Here is a 13,466-nt window from a genome sequence, read left to right on the forward strand (position 1 = left end):
GGCAGTGGGCCTGGAGATGCCAGCTCCTAGCTGCCAGAGGGACTGCTCCTCCAGGGCCACCCCAGCCCACTTTTGATCACCAAGTTTTGATCACCAAGAATCCCAAGAAGGGCACGGGAATTTCCTTTCTTACCTGCCCATGAAACCTTTTGTCACTAGACATCCTGAAACATACTTTGGGAAACTGCATCCAAAGACCCTTCTAGTTTCAAATCTGTGGATCCAGGGGTCTTCACTGAACCTTACCTGATGCCCAAACTCCCACCCATTCACTCCCAACCAGAACACAGAAGACGATCTGGTGCCAAAATGAAAGCTTTAATGAGTGTTACTCCTAGACAGTCAAGTATCAGCTTCTGCCAGCCTCCACTGTCCCAGCTCTCTTAGCTGCGCGACAGGTGAGCTAGTTGCTGAGGGGTAAGGATCTGGAGTCTAAAGAGCAGAGCCAGGCAAAAGGAGGTACAGGAAGCCCCTGTGGGGGCTGGGCTCCCGGAGTGTGGTGCTGGGGGGTCATGGGCTTCAGGCCGGCCCCTCTTCATGCATTCCTAGCAAAGCCACCAGGGGCTCCAGGGGTGTGGGGGTCCCCATGGGCACAGGGTGGGTGCGTTCATGCTTGCGCAGGTCGCTGGCACTCAAGAAGGCCTTGGGACAATGGGGGCAGGTGTAGGGGCGCACTGAGCTGTGAGTGCGGCTGTGTTTGCGCAGCCCAGCCCGGTCAGAGAAGCTCTTGCCGCACTGGGTGCAGGGGAAGGGCCGGAGCTCCGGGTGTGAGCGCTCGTGCCGACGCAGCAGCGTCATTGTGGAGAAGGTCTCCTTGCACTCTCGGCACACAAACTGGGGGGGCTTCTCGTCAGCCTCCTCACCCCCCGCCTCGCCTGCCCCTTCCAAGGGACCAGGAGCATCCCGGACACCAGCATCTTGGCATTCCACATGCTCCACCGTCATGCCCACCACCTGCCACTGTGTGGCCATCACACCACCTGACTCCGGGGGCAGCCCTAGCAGCCCTGCTGGAGGGTCCCCCAGCCCCGCCCCTGCTGCCGGGGCGGCTGAACTCTCACCTGCCACACCCACAGGCAGCGCCAACCCCACCACCAGCTCCTGTGCAGGGGGCACCCCCGCGGCCTCACTGCTTCGATGGGTCCGCTCGTGCTTCCTCAGGCTCGACGACACCACAAAGGACTTCCCACACGCGTTACAATGGAAGGGGCGCTCCCCCGAGTGCACCCGGCTGTGCTTCGTGAGGCTGGCACGCTCGGCGAAGGCTCGCCCGCACTCCTCACAGCGGAAGGGCCGCTGGCCAGAGTGCACCAGCGCGTGCCGCTTGAGGTCCCAGGACGCCACGAACGTCTTGTCACACTGTAGGCACTTGAACGGCCGGTCGCCCGTGTGCACACGCCGGTGCATGGCCAGGTCCGCCGGCTGCCTGAAGTCCTTGCCGCACTTCTCACAGTGGTACGGCTTCACCCCTTCATGCGCGCGCTGGTGGCGACGGAAGCTCGAGGGGTCGGAGAACATGCGGCCGCAGCGCGGGCACAGGAAGGGCTTCTCCCCCGAGTGCGTGCGCTCGTGGCTCTGGTAGGAACTGAGCTGCGTGAAGCCCTTGCCGCAGGCCGGGCAGCGGTAGGGCTTCTGTGCCGCGTGGATGCGCTGGTGGCATGTGAGCGAGGATGAGCGGGAGAAGCTCTTCCCGCACTCGGAGCAGAGGAAGGGGCGCTCGCCGGTGTGGGACCTGCGGGGGTGTGGAGGACTTGGCGTGAAGGCGACAGACCCATAACCTGACCCCACTGCCTGTCTGGGCTGTACTTTAGGGGTTCCCCAAACGTCCGTGGGGGCCTAGGCTTAATCCCCTAAGAGCCACATGGCTGCACCCCAGAGGAAGCAGCCTTCAGGCTGGCTGGGTGTCTCTATTCCAAAGACCAAGATATGGGCCGGGCGCGGTGGCTCACGCCTGTAATTCCAGCACTTTGGGAGGCCAAGGCGGGCAGATCACGAGGTCAGGAGATCGAGACCATCCTGGCTGACACAGTGAAACCCCGTCTCTACTGAAAATGCAAAAAAAAATTAGCCGGGCGTGGTGGTGGGCGCCTGTAGTCCCAGCTACTCGGGAGGCTGAGGCAGGAGAATGGCGTGAACCCGGGAGGCGGAGCTTGCAGTGAGCCGAGATCGCGCCATTGCACTCTAGCCTGGGCAACAAGAGCAAAACTCCGTCTCAAAAAACAAACAAACAAACAAAAACAAAACCAAAAAACCAAGATATATGTCCTCCGCCTTTTTTTTCCTGTTCCCCAGGCTGGAATGCAGTGGCCTGATCATGGCTCACTGCAGCCTCGACCTCCCGGGCTCAGGCCATCCTCCTACCTTATCCTTCCAAGTACCCGGGACTAGAAGTGTACATCCCCACGCTCAGGTAATTTTTTTATTTTTATAGAGACGAGGCTTGCTGTGTTGCCCAGGCTGGTTTTGAACTCTTGGGCTCAAGCGATCCTCCTGCCTCAGCCTCCGAAAGTGCTGGAATTATAGGCGTGAGCTATTGTGCCCAGCCTAGAAACATGTCATTAATGTAGAGGCTGAGAAAAAGAAAAAAAAAATGACCTAGACAAACCAGGCCCCACTCACACCTCCTGGTCTCCACAAAAGACCCTCAGAACTGCCCAACTCCAAACCCCGCCCCCTTTCCAGCTGGCCTGGAACGGAGGCCAATCTGACCCAATCCCATCCTCAGGGATCAACCTCAAGGCGGTTGCCACCTCTGCCCAATCAGGGGCACCAATTTCTCCCACATGCCTAGCCCCTCCCCTTGGATCTGCCATGCCCACCTTCCCATTGGCTCACTTTACCCTGAGACTCAACCCCAGGCCCCACTGGCTGCAGCAACGCTGTCGCCCTGCCCCGGAAGGCACCCTCACCGCTCATGGTTGCGGAGGTCCTTTAGCTCCGCATAGGCTTTGCCGCAACGCTCGCAGCTGTAGGGCCGCAGGCCAGCGTGAGTACGCCGGTGCTTGCGGAACACTGAAGGGTCAGCAAAGCTCTTGCCGCAGTCGGCGCAGGCGTAGGGCCGCTCGCCTGTGTGGCCACGCTGGTGGATCTTGAGCTTGGAGAGCGCGCCATAGGCCTTGGGGCAGTGCGCACAGCGGAAGGGCAGTTCGCCAGCGTGCGAGGCCAGGTGCACGCGCAGGCACACGGGCTGCATGAAGCGGCGGCCGCACTCGGGGCACGGAAAGGGCTTCTCCCCCGTGTGGCTGCGCCCGTGGCTGCGCAGCTCGGGTGCGGTCTTGTAGGCCTTGGGGCATAGCGGACACGCATAGGGCCTAGGCTTAGCCGCGGAGCCTGACACCTTGTCCCCACTGGCTTCCTCTGCCTTAGCTTCTGTCTCTGGCTTTGGCTTCACCTCGGCCACCTCCTCAGAGCAGTCTGCCGGCCCATGTGTGGCAGCGTGGCGCGCTGCCCTGGGCGCATTTGGAAATGTCTTGGTACAGGACAGGCACTTGTAGCGGCGGCCCGAGCGCTTGTAGCCGGGGGCTGGGGACCGGGCCTCTGCAGCCTCCACTTCCATGGCCTTGGTGAACGGGGTTTCTCTGCAAGAGAAGCAAAGTTAGACCAAAGCCACATAACTTCGCCACTCCTGAAGGCCTCAGAGAGAACTCTATCTCATCTGCATTTCTCACCTTGGAACCCCCACATCCTTCCTGCCCAGCATTCCTGGCTCTGACACCCTGCGTTCGTTTCCTCCCTGATCTGCTCATTGAAGAAAGGAGTTGGACCAAGGGTCGGCAGAACCACTAAGAAAGGAGGCTGGGGGTCACAAAAGATTCACCTACACTTCCCCCCTCAACGGGCTTTTCCAAACACTGTGGCATTCCCAGAGGCCCAGGTTCTATCTGTCTCACCATCTTCCTTCTTCAGCTCAGTGTCCAAGAACTATATGCCAGGATAAAGAGTGTACCCAGACATGGGCCTGGCCTGAAGGTCTCCAAGCGCCCAGAAAAGACAGACCTGGGACCAGAAAAGGGCTGAGCCAATGGGCTAAATCTGGTAGCTGGCACTGTCTAGAAGTGACAGGTCCCCAGCATTTGTGTTTTCTTTCCTCCTCTGGATGGTTAGCCCTCAGAGACAGCAATTGTTCACACAGAATTCTGGCCTTGCACAGCTGTATGGGCCTCCGCCCCAGACTGGAATCTGTCCACTCTCTGCTCTGGAATCTTGTTGGCCTGTTCCCACAACTCTGGTAATGGAGAATCACTCAAGGCAGCCTGAGCCATTGCTAGCAGCTAGAAGCCTCTTTCTGAATCATAACTGATGTATCTGATCTAACATGGCCTCCTGGGATACCAGCTCTAGCTGAGATCCCTACTTTGTGGTCCAGAACCCAGATGCCCTCCACCCAGCTGCTCCTGGGGATCACGGTTGGGAGGAAACAGGATTAATGGCTGTATTAGTCTTAACACCAGCTCATCCTCCCTGTGGGATGAAGGGAAGAGGATTATGGCAGATCCACTTAAGGAGTGCTCAGTAGCTGCTGCTGGGGGAAGGGGTCTGAGGAGTGGGGGCTGCAGGGAGCCAGGTGTGCCCAGAGGCTAGGAGGCCTACGTTCTACTTCAGCCCCCTGGATTACTATGAGACCTCAGTGAAATGAGTGTTGTTTACATAAGACTATTTCCGGCCGGGCACGGTGGCTCATGCCTGTAATCCCAGCACTTTGGGAGGCCGAGGGGGGCGGATCACGAGGTCAGGAGATCGAGACCATCCTGGCTGACACAGTGAAACCCCGTCTCTACTGAAAATGCAAAAAAAAAATTAGCCGGGCGTGGTGGTGGGCGCCTGTAGTCCCAGCTACTCGGGAGGCTGAGGCAGGAGAATGGCGTGAACCCGGGAGGCGGAGCTTGCAGTGACCCAAGATCGCGCCACTGCAATCCAGCCTGGGCGACAGAGTGAGACTCCATCTCAAAAAAAAAGACTATTTCCTCATCTGAACACCTTAGGGGTTTGTAGCTTCTAAGTTATGACACTGGGGTTCAGGAGGAGGAAACTGAGCTGAGCCACAAGTGTGCTAGGGGAAATACAGAGACTCAGGGCCCCTTATGCCAGGAAAGGGCAGGAGAAGCAGCTTACATGGTTGACCCAGGGAGGACACAGGAGCCCCTGACGCGTGGCAAGGGCCACATCCTTAGAGTCAGCACCCTTCTGCCTAAAGTCCCAGCCTCAGGCCTGCACGCTGCCCTCCCTCCCCAACCCCATGCAGCCGGTCTTCTCCCAAAAGTAATGAATGATGTTTCCTGTTCCCTGCTCAAGAACTTTCCGTGGCTTCCACCACACCATGCAAATCCCCAGGTTCTTCCTACTTGTTCCAAATCTGACAAGTCCTTCACTGGAGCCCCACTTCCACCAGGAGGATCCTCAAGCATCTCCCCTTTGGGTTTGGCCCCAGTCCTACAAAACTCCATTCTATCCTCACTTGGTTATTTCACTTTTTCGGTTATTTCACTTTTCCCACTAAATCCTAGGGCTTAGCTAGGTGTGGTGGCAGGCTCCCGAAGTCCCAGCTACGTGGGAGGCTAAGGCGGGAGAATCCCTTGAACCCAGGGGTTCGAGGCTGCAGGGAACTATGATCGTACCACTGCACTCCAGCCTGGGCAACCTGGTGAGATCCCATCTCTACTAAAAATAAAAATTAGCCAGGTGTGGTGGCATGTGCCTGTAGTCCTGCCTACTTGAGAGGCTGGGGTGGGAGGATTGCTTGAGCCCAGGAGTTCAAGGCTGTACCACTGCACTCCAGCCTGGGAGACAGGGCAAGACACTGTCTCAATCAATCAATCAATCAATCAATCAATCCTGGGGCTTGAAGATAAGTTAAAGGGACTGAATTCTAACCTTCCTGATGACTTGAATTCTTCCTACAGTTTCCAAGGGATCCCTCCCTATTTCTGGATGAGGTACTCACTACCTCTTCCAGATGGTTTCTGGAGAGTCTGCCTGATAATGTTCCTCCTTAATAAAAATGATAGCTTGGGCCAGGTTCAGTGGCTCACACCTGTAATCCTAGCACTTTGGGAGACCAAGGCGGGTGGATCGCTTGAGCCCAGGAGTTCAAGACAAGGCGGGTGGATCCCTTGAGCCCAAGAGTTCAAGACCAGCCTGGGCGATATAGCAAAATCCCATTTCTACAAAAAATACAAAAATTAGCCAGGCATGGTGGTGCATGCCTGTACTCCCAGCTACTTAGAAGGCTGAGGTGGGAGAAATGCTTGAGCCCAAGGAGACTGAGGTTGCAGTAAGCCAAGATGGTGCCACTGCACTCCAGCCTGGCAACAGAGTGAGACCCCATCTCAAAAATAAATAAATAAATAAATAAATAAATAAATATTAAAAAAGATAGCTCACATTTACTGAGCACTCGCCAAATACCAGGCAGTATCCTAAACTCCTTATGTGTATTAGCTCAGTTACCCTTCATGGCAATCCCATGAGGAAAGTTCTGTTATTCCATTTTCACAGATAAGGGAACCAAGGTCCAGAGAAATGGTTCAGTATTTTGTTAAGTGCCCAGTCCCTGAAGCCAAACTGTCTGGCTTCAGATTTTGCCTCCATCAATTCCCAGCTGATGTGACCTTGTGTAATGTACTGCATGTCTCAGAACCTCAGTTTTCTAATCTGAAAAATGGAGATAATGATAGTACTTACCTGACAGGGTTGGGTGAGGAATGAATGAGTCAAAAATAATTACTGTCCTCAATTATCAGAGTCTTCTCAGAGCCAGACACATTGCTGGGTGTGCTAGTTTATTTAATTTAATGTCTTACAGCTTCCTGAGATAGGGATTCTTGTCCCTACTTTACAGAGGAATAAATCGAGGTTCCAAGAGTTAAGTGACTTGCCCATGGTCCCACAATGGGTAACCTAAGCAGCTGGGACTTCAGTCCAGGTGTTTAATTTGCCTTAAGTTGTTGGGGTCTTGCTCAGTGGTCTGGGGCCTCTTAGGCTTGTCTGCTGCCTCGGCCAGCCCCACAGTGACCAGAACCCTGAGCTCAGGTCATACGTATGTCTTCTCTCATCCTTGCAGAACTGCCTTGAGACCCTGGCCGGCACCCTTTATGTCTCTGCTTCCCTCTCAGAAGGGTTGGCCCAGTGGTTCTGAGCTCTGGCCCTTCTACTGCCTCTTGCCAGCTCTGGGTCTCAGCCTCCCTATCTGTGAGTCAGACACCAGGTAGCTGGAGGGGAAATCCCTCCTCCCATGGCACTTCCCAGGGGAAAAGGTAGGGGAGTGCCAGGTTGGTCTCAGCACGTGCCCAGCTACACAAAGAGGCCAGGTAGGCTAGGTCTCTGTCTAACATCCCACCATTAAAAAAAAAATATATATATATATAATTTTTGAGATGGAGTCTCACTTTGCTGCCCAGGCTGGAGTGCAGTGGCGCGATCTTGGCTCACTGCAACCTCTGCCTCCCGAGTAGCTGGAACTACAGGCACCTGCCACCACACCTGGATAATTTTTTGTATTTTTAGTAGAGACGGGGTTTCACTGTGTTAGCCAGGATGGTCTCAATCTCCTGACCTTGTGATCTGCCCGCCTCGGCCTCCCAAAGTGCTGGGATTACAGGCGTGAGCCACCACGCCTGGTCTTTTTTTTTTTATTAAAGAGCTTGAGGTAGGCCTCAGGAATCTGTATTTTAAATACACTCTGGATCATTCCAGCCAATACTTTCGTTTGTTTGTTTGGTTTTGAAACAAGATCTCACTCTGTCGCTCAGGCTGGAGTGCAGTGGTGCAATCATGGCTCACTGCAGCCTTGACTTCCCAGACTCAAGCAATCCTCCCACTTCAGCCTCCCAAGGAGCTGGGACTACAGGCATGCACCACCATGCCTGGCTAATTTTTATTTTATTTTTAGTAGAGATGAAGTCTTGCTATGTTGCCTGGGCTGGTCTAGAACTCCTGGGCTCAAGTGATCCTCCCACTGCAGCCTCCCAAAGTGCTGGGATTACAGGCATGAACCACCATGCCTGGCCCAACCAATACTGAAGAACCAAACACACATCCTTAGGTCTCCACAAGCTCTTAGGAGAGGAGCATTTTAAGTGTTCACTACACCTCTTTTTCAGATATTGAGATTAAGGCCCCCATAAAGGAAAAACTGTACACAAGGACACACAGCTGGCCAAGGAGCCAGACTCGAACCCAAGTCTCCATTCTCTCCCCCAGGTTGAATCATGAGACTTCCCACTGCTCCCAGGAAAAAGACCAATATCTTTTCCATGGCCAGCATAGCCCCAAACCATCTAAATCCTGCCTACCTGGGCAGATCACTTGAGGCCAGGAGTTTGAGACCAGCCTGGTCAACATGGTGAAACCCCATCTCTACTAAAAATACACACACACACACACACACACAAAAAAAATCCTGCCAACCTCACCTCCCACTCCTCTCCCTGGCCCACTGGGCTCTACCCACAGATGCCCCCTTTCTTCTCCTCAAAGAACTAAATTCCTTCCCACCTCAGGGCAATGGCACTAGCAGTTCCCTCTGTCTGAGCCACTCTTCTCCCAGGATCTTTGTGTAGCTGTCTTTTTTGGTGTTATTTGGATCTCAGCTCCCAGACACCTCCTCAAAAAGAGCTTTCTTGACCACCTTTCCTTTTCTTCCCCCCTTTTAATATTCCAAATTTTTTCCTTTTTTAACCAACCAAGGAGCACCGAATGACTACCTTTCTCAATGCTATCTTTACCCCTGATAATCACTCTCTATCTACTCTTTATTATTATTACTATTTTTTGACGGAATCTCATGATTATCTATCAAGCAGTTCTCCTGCCTCAGCCTCCTAAGTAGATGGGACTACAGGTGCCCACCACCATGCCCGGCTATTTTTTTTTTTTTTTTTTTTTGAGACGGAGTCTCACTCTGTCGCCCAGGCTGGAGTGCAGTGGCACAATCTCGGCTCACTGCAAGCTCCGCCTCCTGGGTTCATGCCATTCTCCTGCCTCAGCCTCACGAGTAGCTGGGACTACAGGCGCCCGCCACCACGCCCGGCTAATTTTTTGTATTTTTAGTAGAGACAGGGTTTCACTGTGTTAGCCAAGATGGTCTCAATCTCCTGACCTCGTGATCCACCTGCCTCAGCCTCCCAGAGTGCTGGGATTACAGGTGTGAGCCACTGCGCCTGGCCCTTTTTTTGAGACGGAGTCTCACTCTACCACCCAGGCTGGAGTGCAATGGCACAATATCTACTCACTGCAACCTCCGCCTCCCAGGTTCAAGCGATTCTCCTGCCTCAGCCTCCCGAGTAGCTGGAATTATAGGCGCCTGCCACTACATCCGGCTCATTTTTGTATTTTTAGGAGAGAGAGGATTTCACCATGTTGGCCAGGCTGGTCTTGAACTCCTGACCTCAAGTGATCCACCCACCTTGGCTTCCCAAAGTGCTTGGATTACAGGCATGAGCCACTGTGCCCAGCCCTCTTTACTTTTTAAAAATTGTTTTTATTTTTATTTATTTATTTATTTTTGAGACAGAGTTTCACTCTTGTTGCTGAGGCTGGAGTGCAATGGCACGATCTCTGCTCACTGCAACCTCCACCTCCCCGGTTCACGAGATTTTCCTGACTCAGCCTCCCGAGTAGCTGGAATTACAGGCATCCACCAACACGCCCGGCTAATTTTTTGTATTTTTAGTAGAGATGGGGTTTCACCATGTTGGCCAGGCTGGTCTCGAACTCCTGACCTCAGATGATCCACCGCCTTGGCTTCCCAGAGTGCTGGGATTACAGGCATGAGCCACCGTGCCTGGCTTATTTTTATTTAATTTATTTTATTATTTATTATTATTATTTTTTGAGACAGAGTCTCCCTCTGTTGCCCAGGCTGGAGTGCAATGGTGTGATGTCGGCTCACTGCAACCTCTGCCTCCTGGGTTCAAGCAATTCTTCTGCCTCAGCCTCCCAAGTATTTGGAATTACAGGTGCCTGCCACCACGGCCAGCTAATTTTTTGTATTTTTAGTAGAGATGGCCATGTTGGCCAGGCTGGTCTGGAACTTCTGACCTCAGGTGATCCACCCACCTTGGCCTCCCAAAGGACTGGGATTACAGGCTTGAGCCACCATGCCCGGTCTATTTATTTTATTTTTATTTATTTATTTCTTTGAGAGAAAGTCTTTGTTGCCCAGGCTGGAGTGCAGTGGCTGCATCTCAGCTCACTGCAGCCTCCACCTCCCGGGTTCCAGTGATTCTCCAGCCTCAGCCTCCCGAGGAGCTAGGACTACAGGTGAAAGCCATCACACCTGGCAAACTTTTGTATTTTTAGTAGAGATAGGGTTTCACCACGTTGGCCACGCTGGTCTGGAACTCCTGACCTCAAGTGATCCGCCCGCCTCAGCCTCCCAAACTGCTGGGATTACAGGTGTGAGCCACCGTGCCTGGCCTTTATTTTTATTTAGAGATCAGGTCTCACTCTGTCACCCTGGAGTGCAGTGGCTCAATCATAGCTCACTTCAGCCTCGAACTCCTGCACTCAAGCAATCCTCCTGAGTAGCTAGGACTATAGGCACCCACCACCACACCTCGCTAATTTATTAAAAATTCTTTGTATATAGAGATGGAGGTCTCACTACGCTGCCGACAGTGGTCTCGAGAACTCCTGGCTTCAGGTGCTCCTGCACTTTGGCTTCCTAAAGTGCTGTGATTACAGGCATGAGCCACAGTGACCAGCCCCCTCCTCTCTAATTTCCTTTATGGTGTCATCTGGACAATACTCCTTGCCATGGGCAAGGTATCATTTACCATGGGCAAGGTATCATTCTAAGCATTTTGTGCATAATACTCAACTACTCAAGCCAATTGCACAGCTGCCTAGAAGTTCATTATGAGTGAATGTTTGTGTTCCCTGTCCATTCATATATTGAAATTCTAACTCTCATTGTGACTGTATTTGGAGATAAGGCCTTTATGGAAGTAATTAAGGTTGAATGACGTCATAAGGGTATGGCCCTGGTCCAACAGGATTAGCGTTCTTATGAGAAGTGACACCACAAAGAAACAAGCTTACTAGTCACGGTCCCAGCCAGTGTTCAAATCCCAACACCTGCTCTCTGAGCCCTGACTATTGCTTTGCTAGCATTACACATCTTATAGTTTGGCTGTTAATTCTTCATCACCAGCACCAGAGTCCAGGCTGACAAAGGGCTAGGAAACCGATCATCTGCCTCCTCTACACCCAGAACCCTGTGTGGTGACCCAAAACAAATGGAAAGAACCAACCTCAGATGAAATTTGAACCCAGGTCTGTAGCCTCTGCCTCCTCCAAGGTAGGAGTTTGTGAGAATGTCCACCAATAACTGTTTATTAACTAAATACTTCCACCTTTCCAAGTCCACAAGGCCCAACTATTGCCCCAATATCCCACAGTGGGCTCCCTGTCGTGGCGATGAAGCCTTGCTTTGCCTCACTACTGGCTTAGGAAGGGGATGAAGTTCTGCTGTCTCACTAGGCAAGCAGAGATTCAATTTTCAAAAATCCTAGGCTAGGACCCTGGGGCAGGGATGAGGAGAAAAAGGAGGCACCTCAATCTTCCCATCTCTAAACAAGCAGTCACCACACAGGCCTCACGGCCAGTAGTGACCTAGTGAGCAGATGAACCCTGCAGAAGTGAGCGCTAATCATATCCTAGGCCTCCAACCGGGCCAGTTCACAACCTGATCCCAACCTAGTTTTCCAGCCTCAGCTCCAGCGACAGAGTCCTCCTCCCGGCAGCGACCGAACCTCCAGCCACAATTCTCAACCCTCCACCTCTAGATGCAGTTTCCTGGGCTCGGGAGCCCTTGCCTGCCTTCTCCAACGGGAAAGCCCCTTTACATCCTTCAAGAACCCCTTTTCCCAGTGCCCTCAGGAATACTTAATGGCAGTAGAGAGGTAAGGGCCCCACGCCGCTCTGGGCCTCAGTTTCCTCATCAGTAAAATGGAGTCCCTTAAGTTTGTGGGAGTTTGAAGGGCGGTGGGGCCTACGAAGCGCGCCGAGGAGCCGAGAGTTGCAGAAACCCAGAGCTCCTCGCTCCTCGCAACCGTCTGTACGCGGCGCCCCCGCCAGCCAGGCAGCCCCTGGGGGGCAGGACCCCGGTTATGAGCCTCAGAAAACGTGGCCTCGGAGGACGTGGCAAGGAGAACTGAACGAAGGATGAGGAGATGAACAAATGAATGGACAGAGGGCCGAATGAGGGACAAAGGCTTGCAAGATGGCGTTCTCTAGGACCGCGGGAGTGGTGGCCCGGCCTCGGCAGGGGAGGGGGCCGCCGGCGCCGGGGATCTTGCAGCGCGGGCCGCGCGGCCGAGACAAAAACCCGCAACATGGCGGGCTCTAGGACCCACGGGACCGCACCGCGCCGGGCCGGCAGCCGCGCGGGCCGAGCCTGGGTGTCCGCAGCCCAGAACCGCGGAGACAGCCGGCGGGTTCTAGGACCTGCTGGGCCCGCAATGCGCCCGGGGCCGCTCACCGCCCGCCCCGCCCGCGCTGCTCGCGCTGGGCCAACCCGGCCCGCCCTCGGCGCCCGCAGGGAAACTGAGGCCAGCTCGGATCGCAGCCGCGTGGGGGCTGCCCAGGGCCCTCGCGGCTTCCCGCCGGCGTTTCCTACCTGATGAGACTTGTGCTGACTCCGTGGCGTCGGCGTCGGCTCCTCGCACCGACGGAGCCCGGACTCTGCCAAAGAGGGGCCGGCGCTAGGACCCAGCGGGGGGCGGGGAGGTGGGACCGGTGGCGCGGCGAGCGGAAGTGAGGGATCTTCCTCAGCTAGGAAGGAAGGGAAAGTTCCCGGGGAATCTCCAGCCTATGGCGGCAGAGAAGCATCTTGCAAGAGGTCTCTGTGTGTGCTGAGGCAAGGGGACGCCGGGCAGGCTGACGATATACGCCCGCCTCGTGTTAGTCTGGGGCCAGGTCACCGGCAATGTCTTCAAGAACCAGAAGGTGGGAGGACAAAAAGGCCATGCTCAAGCTCTGCAAAACCTAAGTCCAATTATATTCCACAACATTTCCTTTAATAGCAAGGAGTGGATTTCACGAAGTTTTCTCCATCTGCCTTGGGAAAAGTCCTCCAGGGAGCCCCAGGAAAAGTGTCACCAAAGTACTGTGGCCAGGGCTGTAGAATCTTTTTCTCCCTCTTCTGCGCCTATTCAATATGCACCGGAACGATTCTAGCTGCTCTTGCCGGAAGTGTGGCTAGCATAGCGTGCAAAGACGCCGCGTTGTGACCTACGTGGGCGGAGTCAGTCGTGCAGAGCTAGAACCTAGCGCCGGAAGTGTGTCTGCGTAAAACGGCGGCTTGGAGGCGGGACAGGCAGAGCTCCCGAAGCGGAAGTTTCGCGGGGAAGCTTTTGCACTTAAGGACACTTCCTGTTTCCTAGTAACAATAGGAAGTGTCCGCAGAGCTGGGGGTAGACTCCTGGCTCATGCCAGCTGCGCCCTCTTTTCTCTACCTCCTTCCT

The 13,466-nt window shown here is 54.2% G+C and overlaps 1 protein-coding gene across 4 annotated transcripts; it reads right to left on the reverse strand.

Moving 5' to 3' along the window:
* Positions 1-299: 299 nt before the first annotated feature.
* Positions 300-12,855, reverse strand: ZNF668 (zinc finger protein 668). 4 transcript variants are annotated; one of them, XM_002826367.3, is made up of 3 exons: positions 12,620-12,855; positions 2,910-3,578; positions 300-1,732 (listed from the first exon to the last, which is right to left on the reverse strand). In XM_002826367.3, the coding sequence occupies exons 2-3, from the start codon at positions 3,554-3,556 to the stop codon at positions 520-522; spliced, it is 1,860 nt and encodes a 619-aa protein (XP_002826413.1). In that variant the 5' UTR covers positions 3,557-3,578; positions 12,620-12,855; the 3' UTR covers positions 300-519. The 4 variants fall into 4 exon arrangements, with proteins under 4 accessions (XP_002826413.1, XP_063573330.1, XP_009248943.1 ...); XM_063717260.1 differs by lacking the exon at positions 12,620-12,855 and adding an exon at positions 3,891-4,857; XM_009250668.3 differs by lacking the exon at positions 12,620-12,855 and adding an exon at positions 3,669-4,857.
* Positions 12,856-13,466: the final 611 nt, after the last annotated feature.

This window comes from Pongo abelii, chromosome 18 (genome assembly GCF_028885655.2).
Source record: "Pongo abelii isolate AG06213 chromosome 18, NHGRI_mPonAbe1-v2.0_pri, whole genome shotgun sequence".
Classification (NCBI taxonomy): Eukaryota; Metazoa; Chordata; class Mammalia; order Primates; family Hominidae; genus Pongo; species Pongo abelii.

Excerpts from the sequence above, each read along its gene's own strand:
- ZNF668 (XM_009250668.3), bottom strand. The coding sequence starts at position 3,700 with ATGCTGGGCAGGAAGGATGTGGGGGTTCCAAG. Across the intron at positions 3,579-3,668 it reads AAGGATGTGGGGGTTCCAAG|AGAAACCCCGTTCACCAAGG; the intron begins GTGAGAAATGCA and ends CTTCTCTTGCAG. Across the intron at positions 1,733-2,909 it reads GACCTCCGCAACCATGAGCG|GTCCCACACCGGCGAGCGCC; the intron begins GTGAGGGTGCCT and ends ACACCCCCGCAG.